Source organism: Centropristis striata, chromosome 11 (genome assembly GCF_030273125.1).
Source record: "Centropristis striata isolate RG_2023a ecotype Rhode Island chromosome 11, C.striata_1.0, whole genome shotgun sequence".
NCBI lineage: Eukaryota > Metazoa > Chordata > Actinopteri > Perciformes > Serranidae > Centropristis > Centropristis striata.
Window position 1 is genome coordinate 19,189,433 of NC_081527.1, and position 18,979 is coordinate 19,208,411.

The following is an 18,979-nucleotide window of genomic DNA, read 5'->3' on the forward strand; positions in this document are numbered from 1 at the left end:
AGAGTGTTGTCCTCTCTGTCAGAGTTTAAAGATGTTTTTGTAAAAACTAAATATACCCGAGAGAAAACAAAGAAATCATGCTTCAAAAATGTGGCTGATGTTAGACTTTTAGAGTTCAGCATTAGGTGACCACAGGTTGACAGATTTGTTATAGAAAAAAATTAATATCAACTCATTTGACAATTTAAAAATGCTACTAAATGAATGAATTGATTGATTATAATGTAAACTGTAAAAAATATAATATTGAGATTTGATTGTTGGAAAGAAATGTCAGTGAGTGATCATCAGTTAGGTAGTATTTTGATATTTGACCTTATAAGTCATTATAAAATGCTTTATAATGTGTTATGATTATTGTTTTAAAGCATCGTGGGTATGACTATAGAAAATAGTGCTATAAGCAGGTTATAATGCAATAATGTTTGAAATGCATTATAGACAGAAAGTCATTTCACTCCTTGCGGACCAATAGTTTCAGAAGGACAAATGGCTTCTTCACTATACCATGATTAAATTTGCATTGAATTTGCAAACTATTTACATGCTTTTCCAAGCACACAATTAACAAACTACTGTTTATTTATTGACACTTGTTTTTGCCCACTGTAAATTCATGAATATGTACTATGTTAATTTGTTTTAGATACACGCTGCTGTAGTGTATGTCATCAAACTGAACTTCAAACAGCAGTAATAAAAGAAAACCTACTCCTGTTTTAAGACACAGTTTCACTTTAATGGATGTGTACACACGTCACAAATACATGCTGAATATGAAATTGCTAACACTCGGTGAGGACAACTTCTTTTACTAACACTCTGTGTTCAACAACAATTACTGTAACATTCATAATGAAGTTAAAACCACATAAATGTAGTTCTAACAACACTTTAGGCAACATTAGGTAGGTAGTGTATTACTTTCAGATAGTGAACCTTCACAGAAGGCATGAAAACATTGTTCTGTGGAAAAAGCTTCTACAGCAGCTATAGAGTGAAAAAAAAACAAGTTTAAAAAAAGTTATTTCTCTCTGTGTCTATTTCAAGCTTCAATTGCTGATGAAACACATAGAGACATGCAACAGAGAATTAAAATAATACCCTCAGCTGATAAGACATAAACTGTGTTGGTTTGTTATGCAGTAAAAATGTGTTTTCTTTATAAACACCTGGACAAAGCAGAAACAGAATCAGGAAGGAAATATGGTTTTGACCACACAAGCCTTTTCACTGGAACTATGATAGCTTCACGTATAATCTATGTTTAAATAAATAACATTATAAAGTGCACATACTACAGCTTGTGACATGGACCGCACAGATTCCCCTCTGTCCATACGTACAATTTAAAGGAGTCCATTCCCTAACATATAAGAAAATCTGATTTTAATCTACAGATCGGCATATATTTACAGCCCAGGAAAAAAATGAATATTGGAACTGAGACGGGTACCACATATTATTACAGTGACATTATACGAATCATGCTGTAGCCGTCATACAAATAAAAGCAGTGAACAATAACAGCACAGTGCCTTTGGTTAGAGATAAATGAGAGTGGCTCGCTGAGTGGATATTTCAGAAAAAAATGAAGTAGATAGTACAATGTGCACGTTTTCACTTTCACACGATCAAGCTCTTATATGATAAAATCATGTCTAATATTAATTGTTAAATTACAGTCTAATGCATGGTGGGACTATTCACGTTTTTGTATATGATTACAATAACACAACAGTGGATCACATGTTAGGAGCAGAATTTCAGCCCATGCCTCAAGTGCATGGACTGAAAATTCAGGTCATTTACATTTGACAGGAGGGTTGGTCCAAGTGGCCACAGCTGGAGCCATCGCATCAGTGTAGCCCTAAAGAGACAGAGGCAAGGCAAGGCAAGGCAAGTTTATTTGTATAGCACAATTCAACACAAGGTAATTCAAAGTGCTTTACATAGACATTAAAAACAGCAAGACATAATTGAAAACAGTAAAAACAGTCAATTAAAACAGGGAAATGGAAATAAAAAATACAAATAAGATAAAATAAGATACAGCAGGATAAGAAAATAGATAAAATAATAAAAAGCACAAGTCAAACATTGCGTAGTTAAAAAGTAAGGGCAGTAGGACCCACTGGTATTAAACCACATCAAGATCTCCTGGTACTGAACGACATCAAGACCTACTGGTACTACTGGTACTAAACCAGAGTACTGTCAATAGGATGGTACAGTTACTGGGATGTCTGTAACAGACAGGAACTAATCACTGTCTCCTTTCTGTTGTGCAGCTCTACACAAAGTTTGAGGCATGCTTCCCCCTTGTGGAGGTTTTTATTATCAACATCATTATTATAGTGTATAGCTCACTTTTATACTGATATTATTCTCATTACAAAAAACTGAAAACACCCTGTTTCAGCAAACACCAGGCTACTCGAATATAAAATACAAAAGAGTGTTTCACTCATTGTTTCATCAGATTCGCTCCTCTTTGTTTTCAATGCAATTTATCAATAAAATTGTGTTTTTTTCCTCAGTATTCTGGTGATCACTGGAATTTTGAGTTTTTCAATTTAGAAATATTATCCTATCATTATCACAACTGTCATAATTTGCGCAGCTTATCAATACATTTTGTACGTATTTAAATGTGTCCTATAAAGTCTTATTGTAATCTGTAAATTGACTTCCTGGAACAACTGTGTGTTTTTGTGTTTTGAGTTAAATCTTTTACGTTATCTCTTTTAATAGACATAAAAAAAATGTAACTAGTCAAACATAATAGTATTTTTTCTTAAGGAAAAGAGAGAAAAAAAATAGACCAACCTCAACTGTCAGTTGTGGGCACACACGATGATCGCCGTGATCTGCACATAGTTTTCTGTAAAATAAAGCAAAGAAATAAAAATGACGATCATCGATGATTTATTGAAATAAATGGAAGGCATAGTGACAAGTAACACAGATTTACTCATTATGGAAACATTATTTGTGTGCAAGAAAGTTCAATCAAAATTGGATTATAGTGCTGTCCAAGTTTTTTGTTTATTGTGTCAATATTATTCTGGAAAATTAGGTTATTTAAATATCAGCATCCCTGTGTAGTTTGTCAGTTAGTTTATGATAAATGCAGGTGAGACTGTGTGTTCTACCTTTGTATAAAGGCGATGATGAAGGACTGCGTCAGCCAGCCAAGGATGTCTTAGTGCTTCAGATGCCCCCATCCTCCAACTGATGACAAACACATATATATCAGGTTAAAAGTCAACACACACACACACACACACACACACACACACACACACACACACACACACACACATTCTTGTTCTTCTATCTTTGTGAGGGCCCTCATTGGAACAGTGAATTCCCTGCTAAGGTTATAATAGTTTGGGATTTTTTAGTTAGTTTTAATTTGTTTTTTAGAGTGAGTTTGCTAGTTTTAGTTTAGTATTTATTTTTTTGAAATGCTTTAGTTTTAGCTTAGTTTTTATTATTTTTATTTGTATTTGTTGGGTGGGAGATTAAAAAAGGTCACAGTAAATTTTGCCTTTATTTCCTTTGTCTTATCCATCTTCATTACGTATGAAAAAAGTTGACAAAGACGAAAATGAAGGACATTTTCATTATAATTTTAGTTAGTTTTGTAACCACACAATACAGTTTCAGTTAATTATCATTATCATGTAACCTTTAACCCTTAAAACAAAGTCTGAAATCTCAAAAAAGTGTTGAAGAAATGAGGACCGGACGAAATGTCCTCACTTTGTAAAAATGTCCTCACTCTGTTGGTGAAAAAAGGTTTTGTGGTCCTCACTATGTAGGAAGTACAAGAACACACACACACACACACACACACACACACACACACAAGGAATGACAGTAAACAGAGAGAGAAGATAAATACCTTTTATTCATAATGAAGAGTTTCCTGATGAAGTCTTTGGCTTCTTCAGACGTATCCATAAACTCTTGCTCCTCAAAGTTCCACTTACAGGCCAAAATGTTGTTCAGAGTCTCGTTGTCATCGTCACCGAGGAAGGGACACAGGCCGCTCAGACTAACAGGAAGAGACGAGACGGTCATTAGCATTAGTGTGTCTGAGCGTGTGTGTGTGTGTCCACGTGTCTGTGTGTTGACTTACAGCATGTAGGTGATGACACCGAGGCTCCACATGTCTGTGTTGAATGACACAAAGTCGTAGTTGATGACCTCAGGAGCGAGAAACTCGGGAGTCCCAAAGTTCACTCGCAGTTTCTCGCGTGGTTTATATCTATGCAGGGAAAGGGACATTTGAATTTTGTGTGTTTATAGCAGTCAGTTAATCTGTCAACAAAACAGAAGCAAATGCTGGTACTTACACCCTCGCAAGGCCGAAGTCAATGATTTTGATCTTATTCGTGACTCTGCTCACACACAGAATGTTTTCTGGCTGAAATTTGAAGGAATTGATTGATTCAACTTTGCGAAGAAGTCTGTCAAGTCAAAATGTTATTACAATTAATATAAGTGACTTTGTTACCTTTAAGTCCAAGTGTAGGATGTACATTTTGTGCATGTGCTGCAGGCCATCACAGATCTGCCTGATGAACACGACAGCGTCCAGCTCCATTAAGGTGTAGTTTTCATCAATGATCCTGTCAAACAGCTCCCCTCCACCAACACTAAGGTTAAAGACAAATGCATAAAAACACTCAAACACCCTCAATTGAAAGTGTTTTCAATCTAGATTATTTTTTTATTATAGCATATTTATCTACACTATCAAAAAATGAATTGTTGTTAAAATGTTAAACAGACTTAACAAAAAATCTACTAGACATTTTTAAAGTAACTCTTGTTAAAGGGATAGTTCAGAAGTGGGGTTGTATGATGTAATGAAACATAGTCAGGTTGGAGAAGCAGGTAGGCGTACCGATGTTAAAGCTAAATAATGTACTGCTGTGGATGGATTTAAGCCACCTTAAAAGGCCCATCTAAAAAACTGAATATCAGCTTAATTGTACATTATACTGTATTTAGAATATTTTCACTTCTTCACATTTCCGTCTAACAGCTCTTTCCAATGAGGAACTGAAGCCATAAGATATATATTTTCTCTTCAAAGCCACCAGACTTCATTGAAAAAATCAGTTTAACCTCACAGAATCCAGCAGTTGCTGCCTCAATTGGTTAGTTTGTTTGTGTTATTGTGTGACTTTGGTGAACCCGAACTATGCCTCAAAAACACAGAAGTCGCACAACACAAACAATATAACGGGTAAATCTATACATCGGTACTTATTTTAAGCTTAATCCTGTTCTTTTGGTTTTGTTTCCTAACCTTAAGTAGCTCCGTATCACGAAATTAGTATAAGTATTAATCAATAATATAAGTATAAGTATTTTAAAACAGAGATCGCTATTTTATACTATATCATACAAACCACATTGCAGAAGTTTTTTGCTAGAAATCATACAGACCCATTCATGAGAATATAGCTTCAGAAATGAGTGGTCTACATCTCTTTAATATAGTGTACACTTAAACTTAAGCAGCAGTATAAAGCTTAGCTTCCTGAGTACCTGCCTGCTTCTCTAAACTGGGGTCGTGGATAAGGACATCAATAAATCCGAACTATCCCTTTAAAGATTATGAAGGTACACTACTTGGTACATGCTGTTTTGAAATAATTTAACATACTGTATGTGCTGAAAATGTAAAAGAAGGAGCATACTATTCAAGTACAAGGATGATGTCATTCCTTGACTCATAAGCTGCATAGAGCTGGATCAGGTTGGCATGGTCCAGATTATTCATGACCTGGATCTCATTCTTCACCACCTCCTACCAAAAACACAGGCGCAGACAGACAGACGGACAGATGCAGAAGCAGACAAACACAAACACACAGTGAAGCGGGCACACGCACACACACGGACACGATGAGAGGTGTCAGCTGTTCTCTGCTATGAGACAATGCATCTTCTCTTCTAGGTCAAATATTTCTCACCTAAGTGAGAAGTATTCCCTTTGCTTCTGTTCCAAGTGGCCTTGTAGTGCACTAACATGTACTGAAACATCTAACTGGGCCCCTTGCTTTTTATATCACAGCATGGCTCTCACTGTAGTATCAAAATAGGACTAATTCATTGTGATGACACTGAATATTAGGGGCTGTACCTTTTCTTTCAGGCTCCTGGCTTTGATGACCTTCGCTGCCAACGTGAGACCGGAGGAGTTTTCCACACATTTGTGCACCTGGCCAAAACGACCCCTTAAAGGGAGAGAGGGGAAAGAAAAAATATTATTTTTATAGTTGCAAAGAAACACTTGGTAAGTCCAATTGTGCATATAGCAGCCTTGTGAAACAGGACGAGAGTTTTATGTTTCCATGACGAATCAAAAAGTGATCTTCTGTCAAACGGAGAGGTTTTAGGACAGTGTTGAGCTTAATCTGTTATTTCATTAAATCTGAGCTGGGCTGTGTCTCCTCTTTGAAGACTTGGATTAACACTTAGTGATTAGCTACCAGCTGGCTCCAGGGATACAGTTTCACATACCGCTCAGTCCTGAAGTATAAATAACTGCCGTGACTCTGGAGTTATGAACCCCGGGGGGAGGGGGAGGGGGGGTTACACAATTAGGCTTTATGGGAACCTGTTTCTCCCTCCATTTGATCTATGATGGATCAATTGGTCATCAATACCGTTCATTTTCTACATGACACAGAGATTTGAAGAGTGCTCACCCGCCGAGGACCTCCTGCCAGTTGATGGTGTAGAAGTTGATGATCTGGTTGGGCTTGGCAGAAACAATGCGGTGATTAAAAGGAGCCGCTGGAGGAGCAGTGGTGTCTAAAAGTAGGATGGGAGACCCGAGAAAAGATATAATCTACTTTAATAAGTTATGAGGAATGTGAGAACACAGGAGCTTCATTGTTAATTAACTACAGTGAGGCTTTTGAAAGGGTGCATGGCTGTTCTAATCAAGTTAGCACATTGTGCATTAATGTGCTATGATAAACATCAACTACAGGCAGAGTTGTTGTCTAAATATTACAGAGGAGTCACCACGCTTTGGCACGACACATCTTCTAGTCATAGTGTCAGACTGCTTTGAGGGCTCTATTCTACTTCATAAGACTGTACTGTAATAACTCAGCATTCTCAGACCTTTCATGAAGAAATTAGAGATGCATTGTGCATTTAATGCATGATATATAGCCCGACCAATACTGAATTAATAAGGCTGACAATGATATTTAGATTTAGATTTATTTATACAATATATCAGTTGACTGTTGCTTTTCAATGTATCCTCATAAAGATATTCGTCTGATATTTTTATATTACAAAATATGACTGTTCTATTTAACATTGTGAAACGGCCACATGAATGTGGTTCTAAACATGTGGTTAACATTGTGAAACGGAACTGCTTGGTTAGGTTTAGGCAGCAAAACAATTTGGTCAAGGTTAGGAAAAAATCAGGGTTTGGGTAAAAATTTAGGAACAAGCTGTAACAGAGACAAGGCGTGGCAGCAGAACAAACTTAGGGTGTTTCTACCTTTTACATGAAATTAAGTCAAAATAATGTCTAAGATCCAATTAATTTATTCATTAGCAGGTAATATGGCCGATGCTTCCAAACCCAGCGTAACCAACTGCATTATTTCCTGACAAAACTCAAAATCTGTCTGCGAATGACAACAGCCTACATAAAACACAACAAACAATTTACTTACAGACCCCTTGATTTTTTGGGGGGATTTTTTAAGAATTGCAACCATGATAAATACTGAGTGGGATATTTTTAAGGTTTAAAAAAATCAACTTGTCATTGCCCTCTGGGTGACAAACTGTGAAATGCAACTACATTATACTCAAATCTTCTGTAGAATTTGTGTACTGCAGGTTCTTGTAATTTATCAGCCAACATAAAAACCAACACCAATAAATCAGTAATAAGATAATATTGGCCATTTGTGAGTATAGTTCTAGTATTGATTTATTGTGGTACTGCCTTACAGTCAACTAAACTGGGTTAAAACTGAACAACGCTATGATTATAACTTATAACTCCCTCCGATGGTTAGTGTCAAGGAGTCCTGACTCACCTATATGGTACCGCTCTGCATCTTCATCCTCCTCCTCTTCTGCATTCTTTCCTGCATCCTTTTCTTTTCTTTCTCTCTCCACCCTTTGTTTAAGGTCTAACTGGAATTCAATTCCATCTGCCTTGAAGACGGCCCAGCCCTGTTGGTCCTCTTCCTTCCCCTCCTCGTCGTTGGCCTCCTCCACCACCACCACCTCGCTCCTGCGTCTCTCCACTATAAAGTGTTTCATGCAGTCGAATTGTGACATTGGGTCCTGCTCGGCTTCTGGAGATAGGGAGGCGTCCTTGTTGTCATCGCTGCTGGAAAAAAGAATATTTTTTTGTTTGCTTTCGTTTGGTATTTTTCATCACAGCTTGTGAAGTTTCAGGTACAGATATTGAAGACACAGTTAAATGAATAAAAAATATATATAACTGACTTATTTTGACAGACAGACAGACCATGGCTAATAACTATTAAAACCTTATTTAAATTAGCTGTGTATGGCCCAAAATTATCTTGCTAAAGTTTATTTGTAGAATCTCTAAAATATGACTATCCATAACAGTCTAATGCTGCTTTGTCCCCTGAACAAAGGAATTAAACACACAGAGAAATTAATGAGGGAATGAGCTCATTATTTTGTGCATATTTTGTGAAATGAGCTCATTATTTCTGTATTCTAATGTGTCTCATTTTCTTTTCTTGATTTATGGCTTATTTAACTATAAAATCTTTTTTTTTTTTTTAAATGGCCAACACAATTTCCAATAGATAACATCATCACATATTTCTTTAATTTAATTTTTGCAGCTTTTATCAGGGTAAAACAGAAACTACCTTGTAGCAGTCGGCTCTATTTTCTCCTCTTTGGCAGCAGTCAGCTCTGAAGCTTTGTCTGCTTCTTCTTCAGGAGCAGGAACCTCTTCCTTCTTCTCCTCTTGAAGCTTTTCTTCCTCTTTCAATACATCCTCCACATCTGGCTTCGGTTCCTTCTCCTTAACCGCTGCCTCTGCTTCATGCACCTGTTCCCCACCTTCCTCCTCACTAACTACCTCGTGTTTCTCTTCCGCAGCCACTTGGGTGTCTTCACGCAGGTAGTCCACCAGGTTACAAGCAGAAGTGTCGGGTTGTTGATCTTCGGGGGAAACTCTGGCCTCCAGATCCAGATTGCCAGGCGTTAGCAGGTGACCTGATTTCTCTGAATTCTCTCTGTTGAGCTTCTGCACCTCTTCAAGAAGTAACACCTGCTTCTTCAGGGAAATATTTTCTACAAAAAGTGCACACAGGATTTGCATTTAATCTCTCACAGTCCGTGAAAGGTTATTAGGTCACCCCAATATTTCACTCTGACCTTCTGAGCTCGGTGTCTGTGTCACAGTGTAAATTTTAGTCGGCCACAGCTGTACATGTAACAGAATATGACTAACACAGTAAGATGTTTGTCTCATAAAAGCCCTGACAGTAAATTCATGTTTATTTTGGCATCTTGCTGCTGCTGTGTCTGACTATTTAAACTGGACACCAGAGTTAAACACTGACTTATTTCTTTAAAATGAACAGATTGTTGATCTGAGCACCTGCTGTGTCTGGGGGCTTCATCTTCTTTTGAGCTTTCACACCCTTAGGGCTCAAAGGGGGCTTGTCCGTCCCATCTTTACCTTTGTGGTCCTTCAACTGTGAAGTACAAATAAAAAACAAGTCAAAAGGGAAATCTGGGCAATAAAGCGATTCAATTTTTACATTGTCGATGAAAATTGGCTCACTGAAAATGTTATCAGGAATATTTAGACTTTTCAGAGAGCTTCTCTTCTTCACTAAAACTTTGCTTTATTACTCTGGTTGAAAATAAAAAATCAGCTAGGTCACACTGGGACTATTTAATGTCCCAAATCTTAAATTAAAGGCAGCATGTTTTTCTTTCCATTCTCTTTTTTCAAGTAAATCACCACAATATTACTCAAAGTGGAGGAAGCCTTTTTTAAAGCTAAAACATGAAAAACAAGCAGCCATCTTAACGCCAGAAATGCAAAAGCACATAAATACATATTATTAATAAAAAAGACGTATACGTACAGACCATAAGCACAATAAACCTACAAAGTATCCACATTTGCGAGAGGCGAGGAAATGCTTTGGTCCATGGAGCTTTATCTTGTGAGAGGTCTGTGGAGAACTGGGCTGACATGCAGGAGTTATCTCTTGATTCCCTTTACTGGTTTTATTAGAGGTAGATTTCTAGTAAAAAAAAAAAAGACAGGATGGCAATGCTTAGTAGGGTTATATGAATGCACATGGAATGGAAGAAATATCACATGATAGAAAGACAAAAAGAGAGACAGGAGGTCAAAATTATGAAGTTAGGGTCACATGTAATGCACACAACATGAATCAAAAATCCACTTCAATGAAATGACAGTGACAGGTTGATTTGATGAAGTTATGTCAAACACAGAACACAACAAATGAATTGAAAATTAAATTAATAATTCAATGAGATGATGAAAATACAGACGAATGGTAAAATAAAGCAACACATCCTTTGTTTTCAACTTACAGATTAGCAAATTTATTGCACGTCTCCATGCGCAGACTGAGTTGTATAATGGCATGCCTTTGATTATTCATAGCAGATGGATAGACAGCAGCAGCGTGGTGAATTTATAGCTTATCACTTGTCGCACTCAGCGAAGGAATGCAATGCTGACCCTGAGCGGAAAATATTACAAGCGACAACGTAGGCTGTTGTTCAAATTTCTCAGCTGAGGAAACTCACTAAACACTCTCTGATCAGGTTAGCATGGAAAAACCTGTCTAGGACCCCGGGTGGCTCACATTTGTTCCCTGTATGCTGTCGTGAGGTAAACAGCACAGGGGATATTTCCAGTGCAGTGTTCCCCCAGCAACAGCAGGGTTTTCTGCAGTTCAAAACTCTGATTGGGAGATTGGGGAAAGTCCGAGGAGGCCACAGTAACAGCAGTTACTTGTAAGATATCTCACACCTCAAAGGTGGAGGAAGATGGAGTAACCACCTGACAGGTGCTCTGACGACCACAGAAATTCCCTGAAATGTGAGTCACACAGTAGCCATCATATTGGTATGCAGTCATTAATCATCAGGATATAATCTATCCATTAAACTGCGATCCAAATTTTAAATTGGCCTTAATTCAATTCGTCATGTCTTAATTTAACACAAATGTGAATGCGTAGAACTGACTGTGCTGTTGTACTCTGTGAACTATGACATCATTATTCCTTAAAGTATGTGATAACTTGACGTCACAGCCACTCAGGTGCGTTTGCTCTTTGCTTGTAGGTCAAAGAGGAAAAGAGATATGACTCTAACCTCTGCAGCTACCAAGTGATATGGCTGTGGTGATAACGTGCTTTAGGGTGTCTGTAAGTGCAACTAATGCTTCTGATACCAAGCAGCACTTAGTGACCTTTACATAGGTCTATTTTATGATTATATAATACAGACATTTCACTTAATTTGAAGGTGACTTCAGTGTCACCAGAATTAAACATGTTCAAGCCAAAGTTAAAACATTAAGTTAAAAGTGTAACTTTCACATCCTGACATACACCTGCAAAGCACAGTTGAGCAGAAATAACCTCACAGGGTTTATATTTACATAAGTACATATTTACTTTTTTACTTGCTCCAGCAAATCCTGAAACACTGTATGCAATGTTTAAAACAGGCATTGACTGGAACCTCTAAATCAAAGATGCTTTGACAGCGGTATCAGCAGGACTCCCAATAAAATGTTATGACAAGCTATTTTCCACTGCAGGAAGTTGAGTAATATACAAAGAATCAAGACATAGACTTTAGGCAGTACAAACCGTACAGCAGAGGGTAACTACGGGAATCTGGGAATGCAAAAAGTATATTCTTATACAGTGGTTCACATGATATCGTACAAATTATGACCGTTCTATTTGACGTTGTGAAACAGCATTGTCACAGTTTTTTTTTTTTTAAAGAACATGCTTTGGATTCAAATAGCTAAGTAGCCTACTTCTGTACGTAACTACGTGAACTTACATAGGAAAGTTACTTACAAGTTGTACGTAACTTAAAATAACTTTGATTTTTTGTTTTATGTGGGATGAGGCCACCCAATCCATACACCCTGCCCAAACTGTTCTGCTCATGTGCGACTCTCAACAGAGATCGGAGGAAAGCAAGATGGCTCACTGGTTGGCTATTTCCATCATCAGTCCAGATTCTAACGTCTTCTGGATTCAACTATACACGTAGTATACGTTGCAACAGGAATTAGTTCTTAAACCCGGAAGTAAGTAAGTATTTTAGGTCTTGAGGTCTAACCTCTCAAACTCAACGAGATTTTGAACAGGTTTCTGGTTAGATGCCTGAAATAAGGTCTGTGGTAACAGAAGCTTAAGAGATGTTTGCGTTTTGTTGTACAACATAAAATATGTTAGCAAATACCCCTACTTGTGAAGTTTTTACATGTCCTCAGGGCTACGGTGGTTGTTGGGGATATTAAACTTCAACACAATGGACACAGATGGCAATTCTCTCACTAGTCGGCCCTACAGCCTCTCTTGCAGGTTGTAAATTAAGTTGATAAACTATTTATTAAGCTATGGATTTGCTAACTTGTCAGATCGCTGGTTAGCTTGTCGGATATCGTCTTGGGAATAACGGCTGTGACGTTTAAGTCATTCAATTGTGGTGTTGTTCGTGAGCATAATGTTAGCTTTTTACTTTCGTCAGCTGCATTAACACTCCAAACATAATAAAAGTGGTGTTCATTTGTGGAGATTATCCTACTGAACAAAATATGTGTGAAGAAATGTGTGTTTGCCACAGCGGTAACTGTCTGCAATGCTCCAAAATCCAATGCAAAAATCCCATAGGCGGATTCTGAATAGACCTCATGACGATGATACTTCCGGGTTGGCCTACAAAAATAAGTAATTTAGTTTGCTCTTTATATACCAAGCTATGGTTTTCTAGTTTGCTACAATTGTTACATTTTTTTACTGGTATATGTTAGCTGGTGAACATCAGTTAATCATCGTCAGTTAACCCACCCATCCCTACCCTGTCCATACACGGACTTTGCCGCTCATTATACCATGTGACCTAAATCTCCTCCCATCACAATTACTGCGGCCAAAAGAGGTTGCAGCCTAACAATACCAAATTTAGTGTGTTATAATCTGCGTACCTTGGCTCATGATAACATGGGTTATATGTAATCATAGTGCAAACTCTTTGTGGGTATATGAACAGTAAATGAGAACAGCCTGGTGTAAAACACACCTCGACCTAATAAGACACAGCAGTGTGCAAATATAAAGCAAAAATGTGCCGTGAGTCAATGAGAAAAGAGAGAAGCGGAGAAATACTGACTCATCGCAATTTGTTGATACCTGACTCCCGGTGAGCTCAAGGGGTTAAAACCCTTTTAGACAACAAACACTGCAGCCCCAATCCAAAAACAGCATTTCTAAACTGAGCCACTCACATTTCACCCATGGCCTCACCTCTCGTGCCCTGCCGGGGGGTCCCAGAGTGAGCCTCATGCCAAGGAGGCCATGTTGCACTCACACGGGTAGAGAGCCAGCAAGTATAAATGTGAGTTAAAATAGGATTTCATAGAAGCTACATGTGACATATTTATTGAGCAGACACTTACGTAACATTATAAAATTAGCGCTCTTAATTACTTTAACTCAAATCAGCAGTTGGCAAGTGTAAACATGTCACATCCCAGACACTACATTTTAACCCAGCCCCATAATATGGGGTATTTAACACATAAGCCAAGTCAAATTCATAGGCAAGAGAACTGTCGGAGTGGCCAGCCTTGCTGCTATGATCATTTTCACATGTTCTGCCAAGAACAACAAGAAGAGCAAGATCTTTCTGAGGTCTAAGAAATGAAAGTCAGCAAGGAGAATCAACAAAGGTAAGCATCTTTTACAGCACTAGATGTGATGTCTAACTTAAAAATGTACACTTAAGAATCTAAACTAGCAAAATATTTAACCGATAATCCATATTAAAATAGGGATTATATTTCTCCCCAACCTCCTCAGTTTCCCTGGCACAAATAAAAAAACAAATAACAACAACAAAAACAAAAACAACCAGTATTGTGATATTAAACATCAGTATTGGAATTGGTCCAGAATTTCACAATCACTGCATTCCTGCACCTGGAGAAAATGTAGTTTTGTGTTGGGCATGATATTTAAGGCTCTTTATTCTCACCTTGTCAAGCTTCTTGTTTATTGTGTCTGTAGATGATTTCCCCTTACTGGCTTGCTTGCCTTTATTGTCTTTGGATTTGGATCCCTTCCGAGCCGCAGGGCCTTTAAACATCAGCTCCATAACCCTGGAACTCTTCACCGTCTCCCCAATGAAGCTGATCACCTGCTGCATGCTGAGGACCAGCTTTTCCATCCCTTCCAGCTTCTGAGCCTGCTGCTCGGACCGTTGGTTCACCACCGACATGATGGTGCTCATCTCGTGGCATATCTCCCTCACCTCTCGCCCCACCAGCTGGGTCTGGTTCACCATCTTGGGCGGAAAATGGATCTCCTCATTGTCAACCTTCAGATTCTCCATATCCTTTTCAATGTCGTCAATGTCCTGAGACATCCCATCCAGTCGGTTAAGGACCTTTTCTTGAATGTTGATGAGTTTGTCCATCTTGCTGCTAAGTGACTCAATCCGATTTTGGATGATGTCAAAGCTCTTGCCGTCTCCTGCCATGTTCGTCACCAAGGTACTCATGGTGACACAAAAATCACGTTAAAACACCAACTTGAGACAAAAATCGAACCAATAATGTCTGTGAAACAGACGGAAAGACTTTTTCAAAAATCTTAGCCAGCTCTACCTTTCAGTGCTCCCCGTTGGTGTGCAAACTAATTAAGACACAGAAGAGAGTTGTTGTTTTTTAAATCAAAAATCGGCAATAATGCAGATAAAGATTTTAAACTCAAGTAAACTCTGACGAGAACTAAGGCAAAAAAAACTTCTCTGTTTCTCTCACACCTTATCCCTGGCGCCTGCTTCACTCCAAACTAGAAATGGTATTAAGAATGGAGTGAGCCGGTGTCCCTAAATGTAAGTGAACAGCCTACGTCAGCAGGGGTCAAGTGTTTGGGGTGGAGGCTTGGCACTGCTTTGGCTATGAGACATTTGAGAGCCTTTAAGTGTTAAGCCCACCACCGTCACTCCCCCTCTAGGTGTCAAAATGGTCACTGTACACAGAACTTCTTCAGTGGGAGACAAGTGCGACAATGCTCATTCATTTGTAACGTTTTTTTCCTATTCACATAGCAATTACATGAGCTCGTGACAAATGGACACATCTGGCTCAGTCTTGAGTGGACTGCACAGATGTCCAAGAAAGGAGGTGTTTTTGTTTAAAGTAAAAGTAATTGTAATTTCTAAATTAAACTTGACAATGAAAAGGTGAAATCCACATAATATTCATGACATTTAAAAGTCTAAATTGCTCCTGGTTATGTTGCCACACAGCTGTATGTGAGTCTGTTTGTGTACGATTGTGAATGAGAACCATGTTGCAATGCAAATTCCCTCCTTATCACATGAATGCCTGTAACTTGCACTTAGAGTTCAGGGGAAACGTGAAGGAGCATGTGGCGTCTGACTGAGGGGACCTACAGTAAGATGTTTAGCCCGTCTGCTGAAAGAAGAGATGGGTGACAGGAATGATTTATACGATGCCTACTCACTGACAAAAACATCCACTGATAACCTCCCTTACGAAGGTAAGGGATCCATTTTAACTTAGCTCTTGTAATATGACCGTAATCCATGTTCCCTATAAATCAAAATTTGCATGATGCATTCGATCAACAACATGTGTTTATGTCAACTGACAGGGTTTATGCTGATATTAAATTCCAAAACAAACACTGAACTAGATTCTATAGTGGAAAGTCTTTAGACAGTGAGATGCACTTAACTGTTACTAAAACTATTTCCTGACAATTTTGCCAAACTTTGCAAACTAATTTTGCCCCCATAAATTCATGGATGATAGAGCTTCGGATGAATCCAGCTTTGCTCAAGCCACCGTGAAATCCTTTGACAACAGGGGCACAGGCTGCAAACTGAGCCATGGTGACCCCAGCCAAACCCCCCATCAGAGGGAGGGGGTGAGAACTTGGCAGATAAAGTGGAGTCGAATGGGGTAAGGTAAGGGGAAGGAAAGGGAACGAGTTTACCTGTCAGCTCGTGTTTAATGACAAGTCACTGCACCGGTTTGCATCTTACAGTCTTTCACTTAAGATGGCTCGAGCGGAAAGAGCAAGTGACTCTGACGGGGCAGAAACAGATGGGCGTGAAACCAGACATGATCACTCAGAGAGGGACAGGGCAGCTCACACCTGTCCTTGGATGCCAACAGATGACAGACAACGTAGGTCGTTTGTAGCATGTTGTGTCAACTTTCTTTTGCAGTGGTGTGGTGTGCATGAAACACAGACACGGGCACAAAGAAGAATTAAAGCATTACCTTACAAAAAAAGAAATGCATTCTGTCCCACAGCATTGTTAAAATTGTATGTTATAGGTAAGCATACATGATTATGATGTTTTTCATTGCTTAGAGATGGGGGGTATTTTAAGGTTATTAAACCCTGCAGGGGATATAAACAGACCTCTTGGCCTCTGACACATAATACATAAAGCAAATATCATGTTTATATCAATTTACATTGAAACTAATGCCAAAGAAAGTAACAGCATCATGACCGCTGCACAAAGTCCTCTCTCACCCTCTTTGCCAAGCACAAGTATGTATACACACAGACTGAGCACACAAGGGGGGCAGGTGAGAAATCACTGCCCAGTCCACTGGTGCATGATTAAAATGTTGTTTAGTTAATGTGACAGCAAAATTATTAGGATGTTTGGAGGCATTGCCAGTTGCATGAATGTTCAGAAAGCCTATGTAACAAACAATTTCACGTTTGCGTGTGTGTGTGTGTGTGTGTGTGTTTGTGTGTGTGTGTGTGTGTGTGTGTGTGTGTGTGTCCCGGTTGACATTGCGGTTTGACCACCTTCTGACTGACACGTGAAGAGTGGAAAAAATTCTAAGGTAAAATGATATACAGAAGAGAGCTTAGCTCCTTTCAATAGTGATACGTTTCAGGTCAACATGCATCCTTTGTAATGCTAATAATTATGAAATCGATATCTTACCTTCTATCCATCCATCTATCTCTTACCAATATGCTTATTTATAGGTGGTATAAGATGGTAGATTATTTGCATTATCAATTCAATGCATTATCAAGTTGAAGTATTTTCTTGATTACTTGATTAATTGTTTAGTTTATATATTATGAAAAAAATAGAGTAAAAGATTCTCATTGCAGTTTCCAAGAAGCCAAGCTGACAACTTCAAATGTCATTCTTTTGTCTGACCAACCCCAGAATCCAAAGATATTCAGTCTATAATAATACAGGACAATATGGAATACTCAAGAGGCAGTATAGGGAAGAATCAGGTGATCTGTTTTATAAGTCTAATCTTTTGCCAGAATAACCTAAGTTCCTTTAAAAAAATGTTATCTTTTAAACAAGTTTATCAAGTAAATGTTTCTAAGTTGTTTGTTTTGTTTTATTTGTTTTTATATCTGTTTAAAAAAAAAGTGTGAAAAAAGGTTTTGGCAAGTGACAAGGCTTTTTGTTGCAATACTCATTTCAGCTACAAGATCTTGTGGTCAGAGTGCATTGAGAAATTAAAACCTGAGAGAGATTTTTTTAAAAAGAAAATATGATGATTGATGATTGATTTTTTTACTTCTGTAGAACAGAGAAATACATCTCAAATCTCTGCATGTCCTAAGAATTTAGAAGCTTTTTATGGCATTTTTACTAACAAAAAAATTCAAAATAATAAATTGATTGTTAAAATAGACAGACTACTCTTTGCAGCTTTTCAGCTTAAAATAATAAATCAAATGTTGTAGGTCAATAGGGCACCTGTTTATAACATGCATATGAGAACATTTGAAATCAAGACATGATTATGCAAAAAGAAGAAGGCCACAGAGAAGTTTTATATACCAAATAAAGTAGTTAAGCTGGATGGTTCTTCTATATGCAACCTCCTGTGAGTAAGAAGTGAAAAAAGTGCACATAAATGCATTCAAGTCTTTAGTTTCCTTCTTTTCTAAGCAGTCTGTACTCATGGAAGGTCGTAGTGTCTGGTTGAAAAACGTGACCTGTATGCCCCTCTGTATTAGGCTATTTGTTTGGCACCAAGACAAGGTGAACTGTTAAAAATGGAGCACCACCTCTTGAACAGAGAACACAATGTCCTGGGAGGCAGCGGGGCTGTGTGCTGTGGCTACTGTCCAGTCACCTCTCCAGTCCCCACTCACACATCGTGCAGCCTGCCAGCTCTGGGTATACTTTCTCCTGGAAACTTGTGGGCTTAAATGTGTGTGGCAGCAGTGAAACTTAACTCCTCGCGCTAATGTCCAAGACGTCTCTTCTGTTCTTCCCCTCTCATGTTTTCTTTCTTGGCATGTAAACACATTCTGCTGCCACACTTTGACAGACTCCTTAGATTTGTTATATAAGGTTATTAAAACTGCAATAGACTACAGTACGCTGATTTGATACATTGGCACCCCATATGCATGCATACAACTCTGTTTGCCTTGTGAAATGTGATAAATGTATATGTTATCACATCTAAGCTGAAGTATCCAAATGTTGAGAGATTTTAGAGGATAAGATGTGATTCCTTTTGGGATTGGACACACTCAGCAGAACTAAATCATGTGAAACTGTATGTGCCTGGTTCAATTACTCACTTACTCAGCTTTTATTCTGAACAGCAGGTGGCATTGTTCATCTGTGG

At 38.3% G+C, this 18,979-nt stretch overlaps 1 protein-coding gene across 1 annotated transcript; it reads right to left on the reverse strand.

Annotated features, from left to right (window-relative positions):
• Positions 1–870: 870 nt before the first annotated feature.
• mylk4a (myosin light chain kinase family, member 4a) lies at positions 871–14,862 on the reverse strand. The gene is made up of 15 exons (XM_059345068.1): positions 14,338–14,862; positions 10,182–10,319; positions 9,662–9,758; positions 8,922–9,351; positions 8,103–8,398; positions 6,735–6,840; positions 6,167–6,260; positions 5,721–5,830; positions 4,526–4,667; positions 4,365–4,435; positions 4,148–4,276; positions 3,911–4,063; positions 3,156–3,234; positions 2,830–2,884; positions 871–1,870 (listed from the first exon to the last, which is right to left on the reverse strand). The coding sequence occupies exons 1-14, from the start codon at positions 14,860–14,862 to the stop codon at positions 2,831–2,833; spliced, it is 2,424 nt and encodes an 807-aa protein (XP_059201051.1). The 3' UTR covers positions 871–1,870; position 2,830.
• Positions 14,863–18,979: the final 4,117 nt, after the last annotated feature.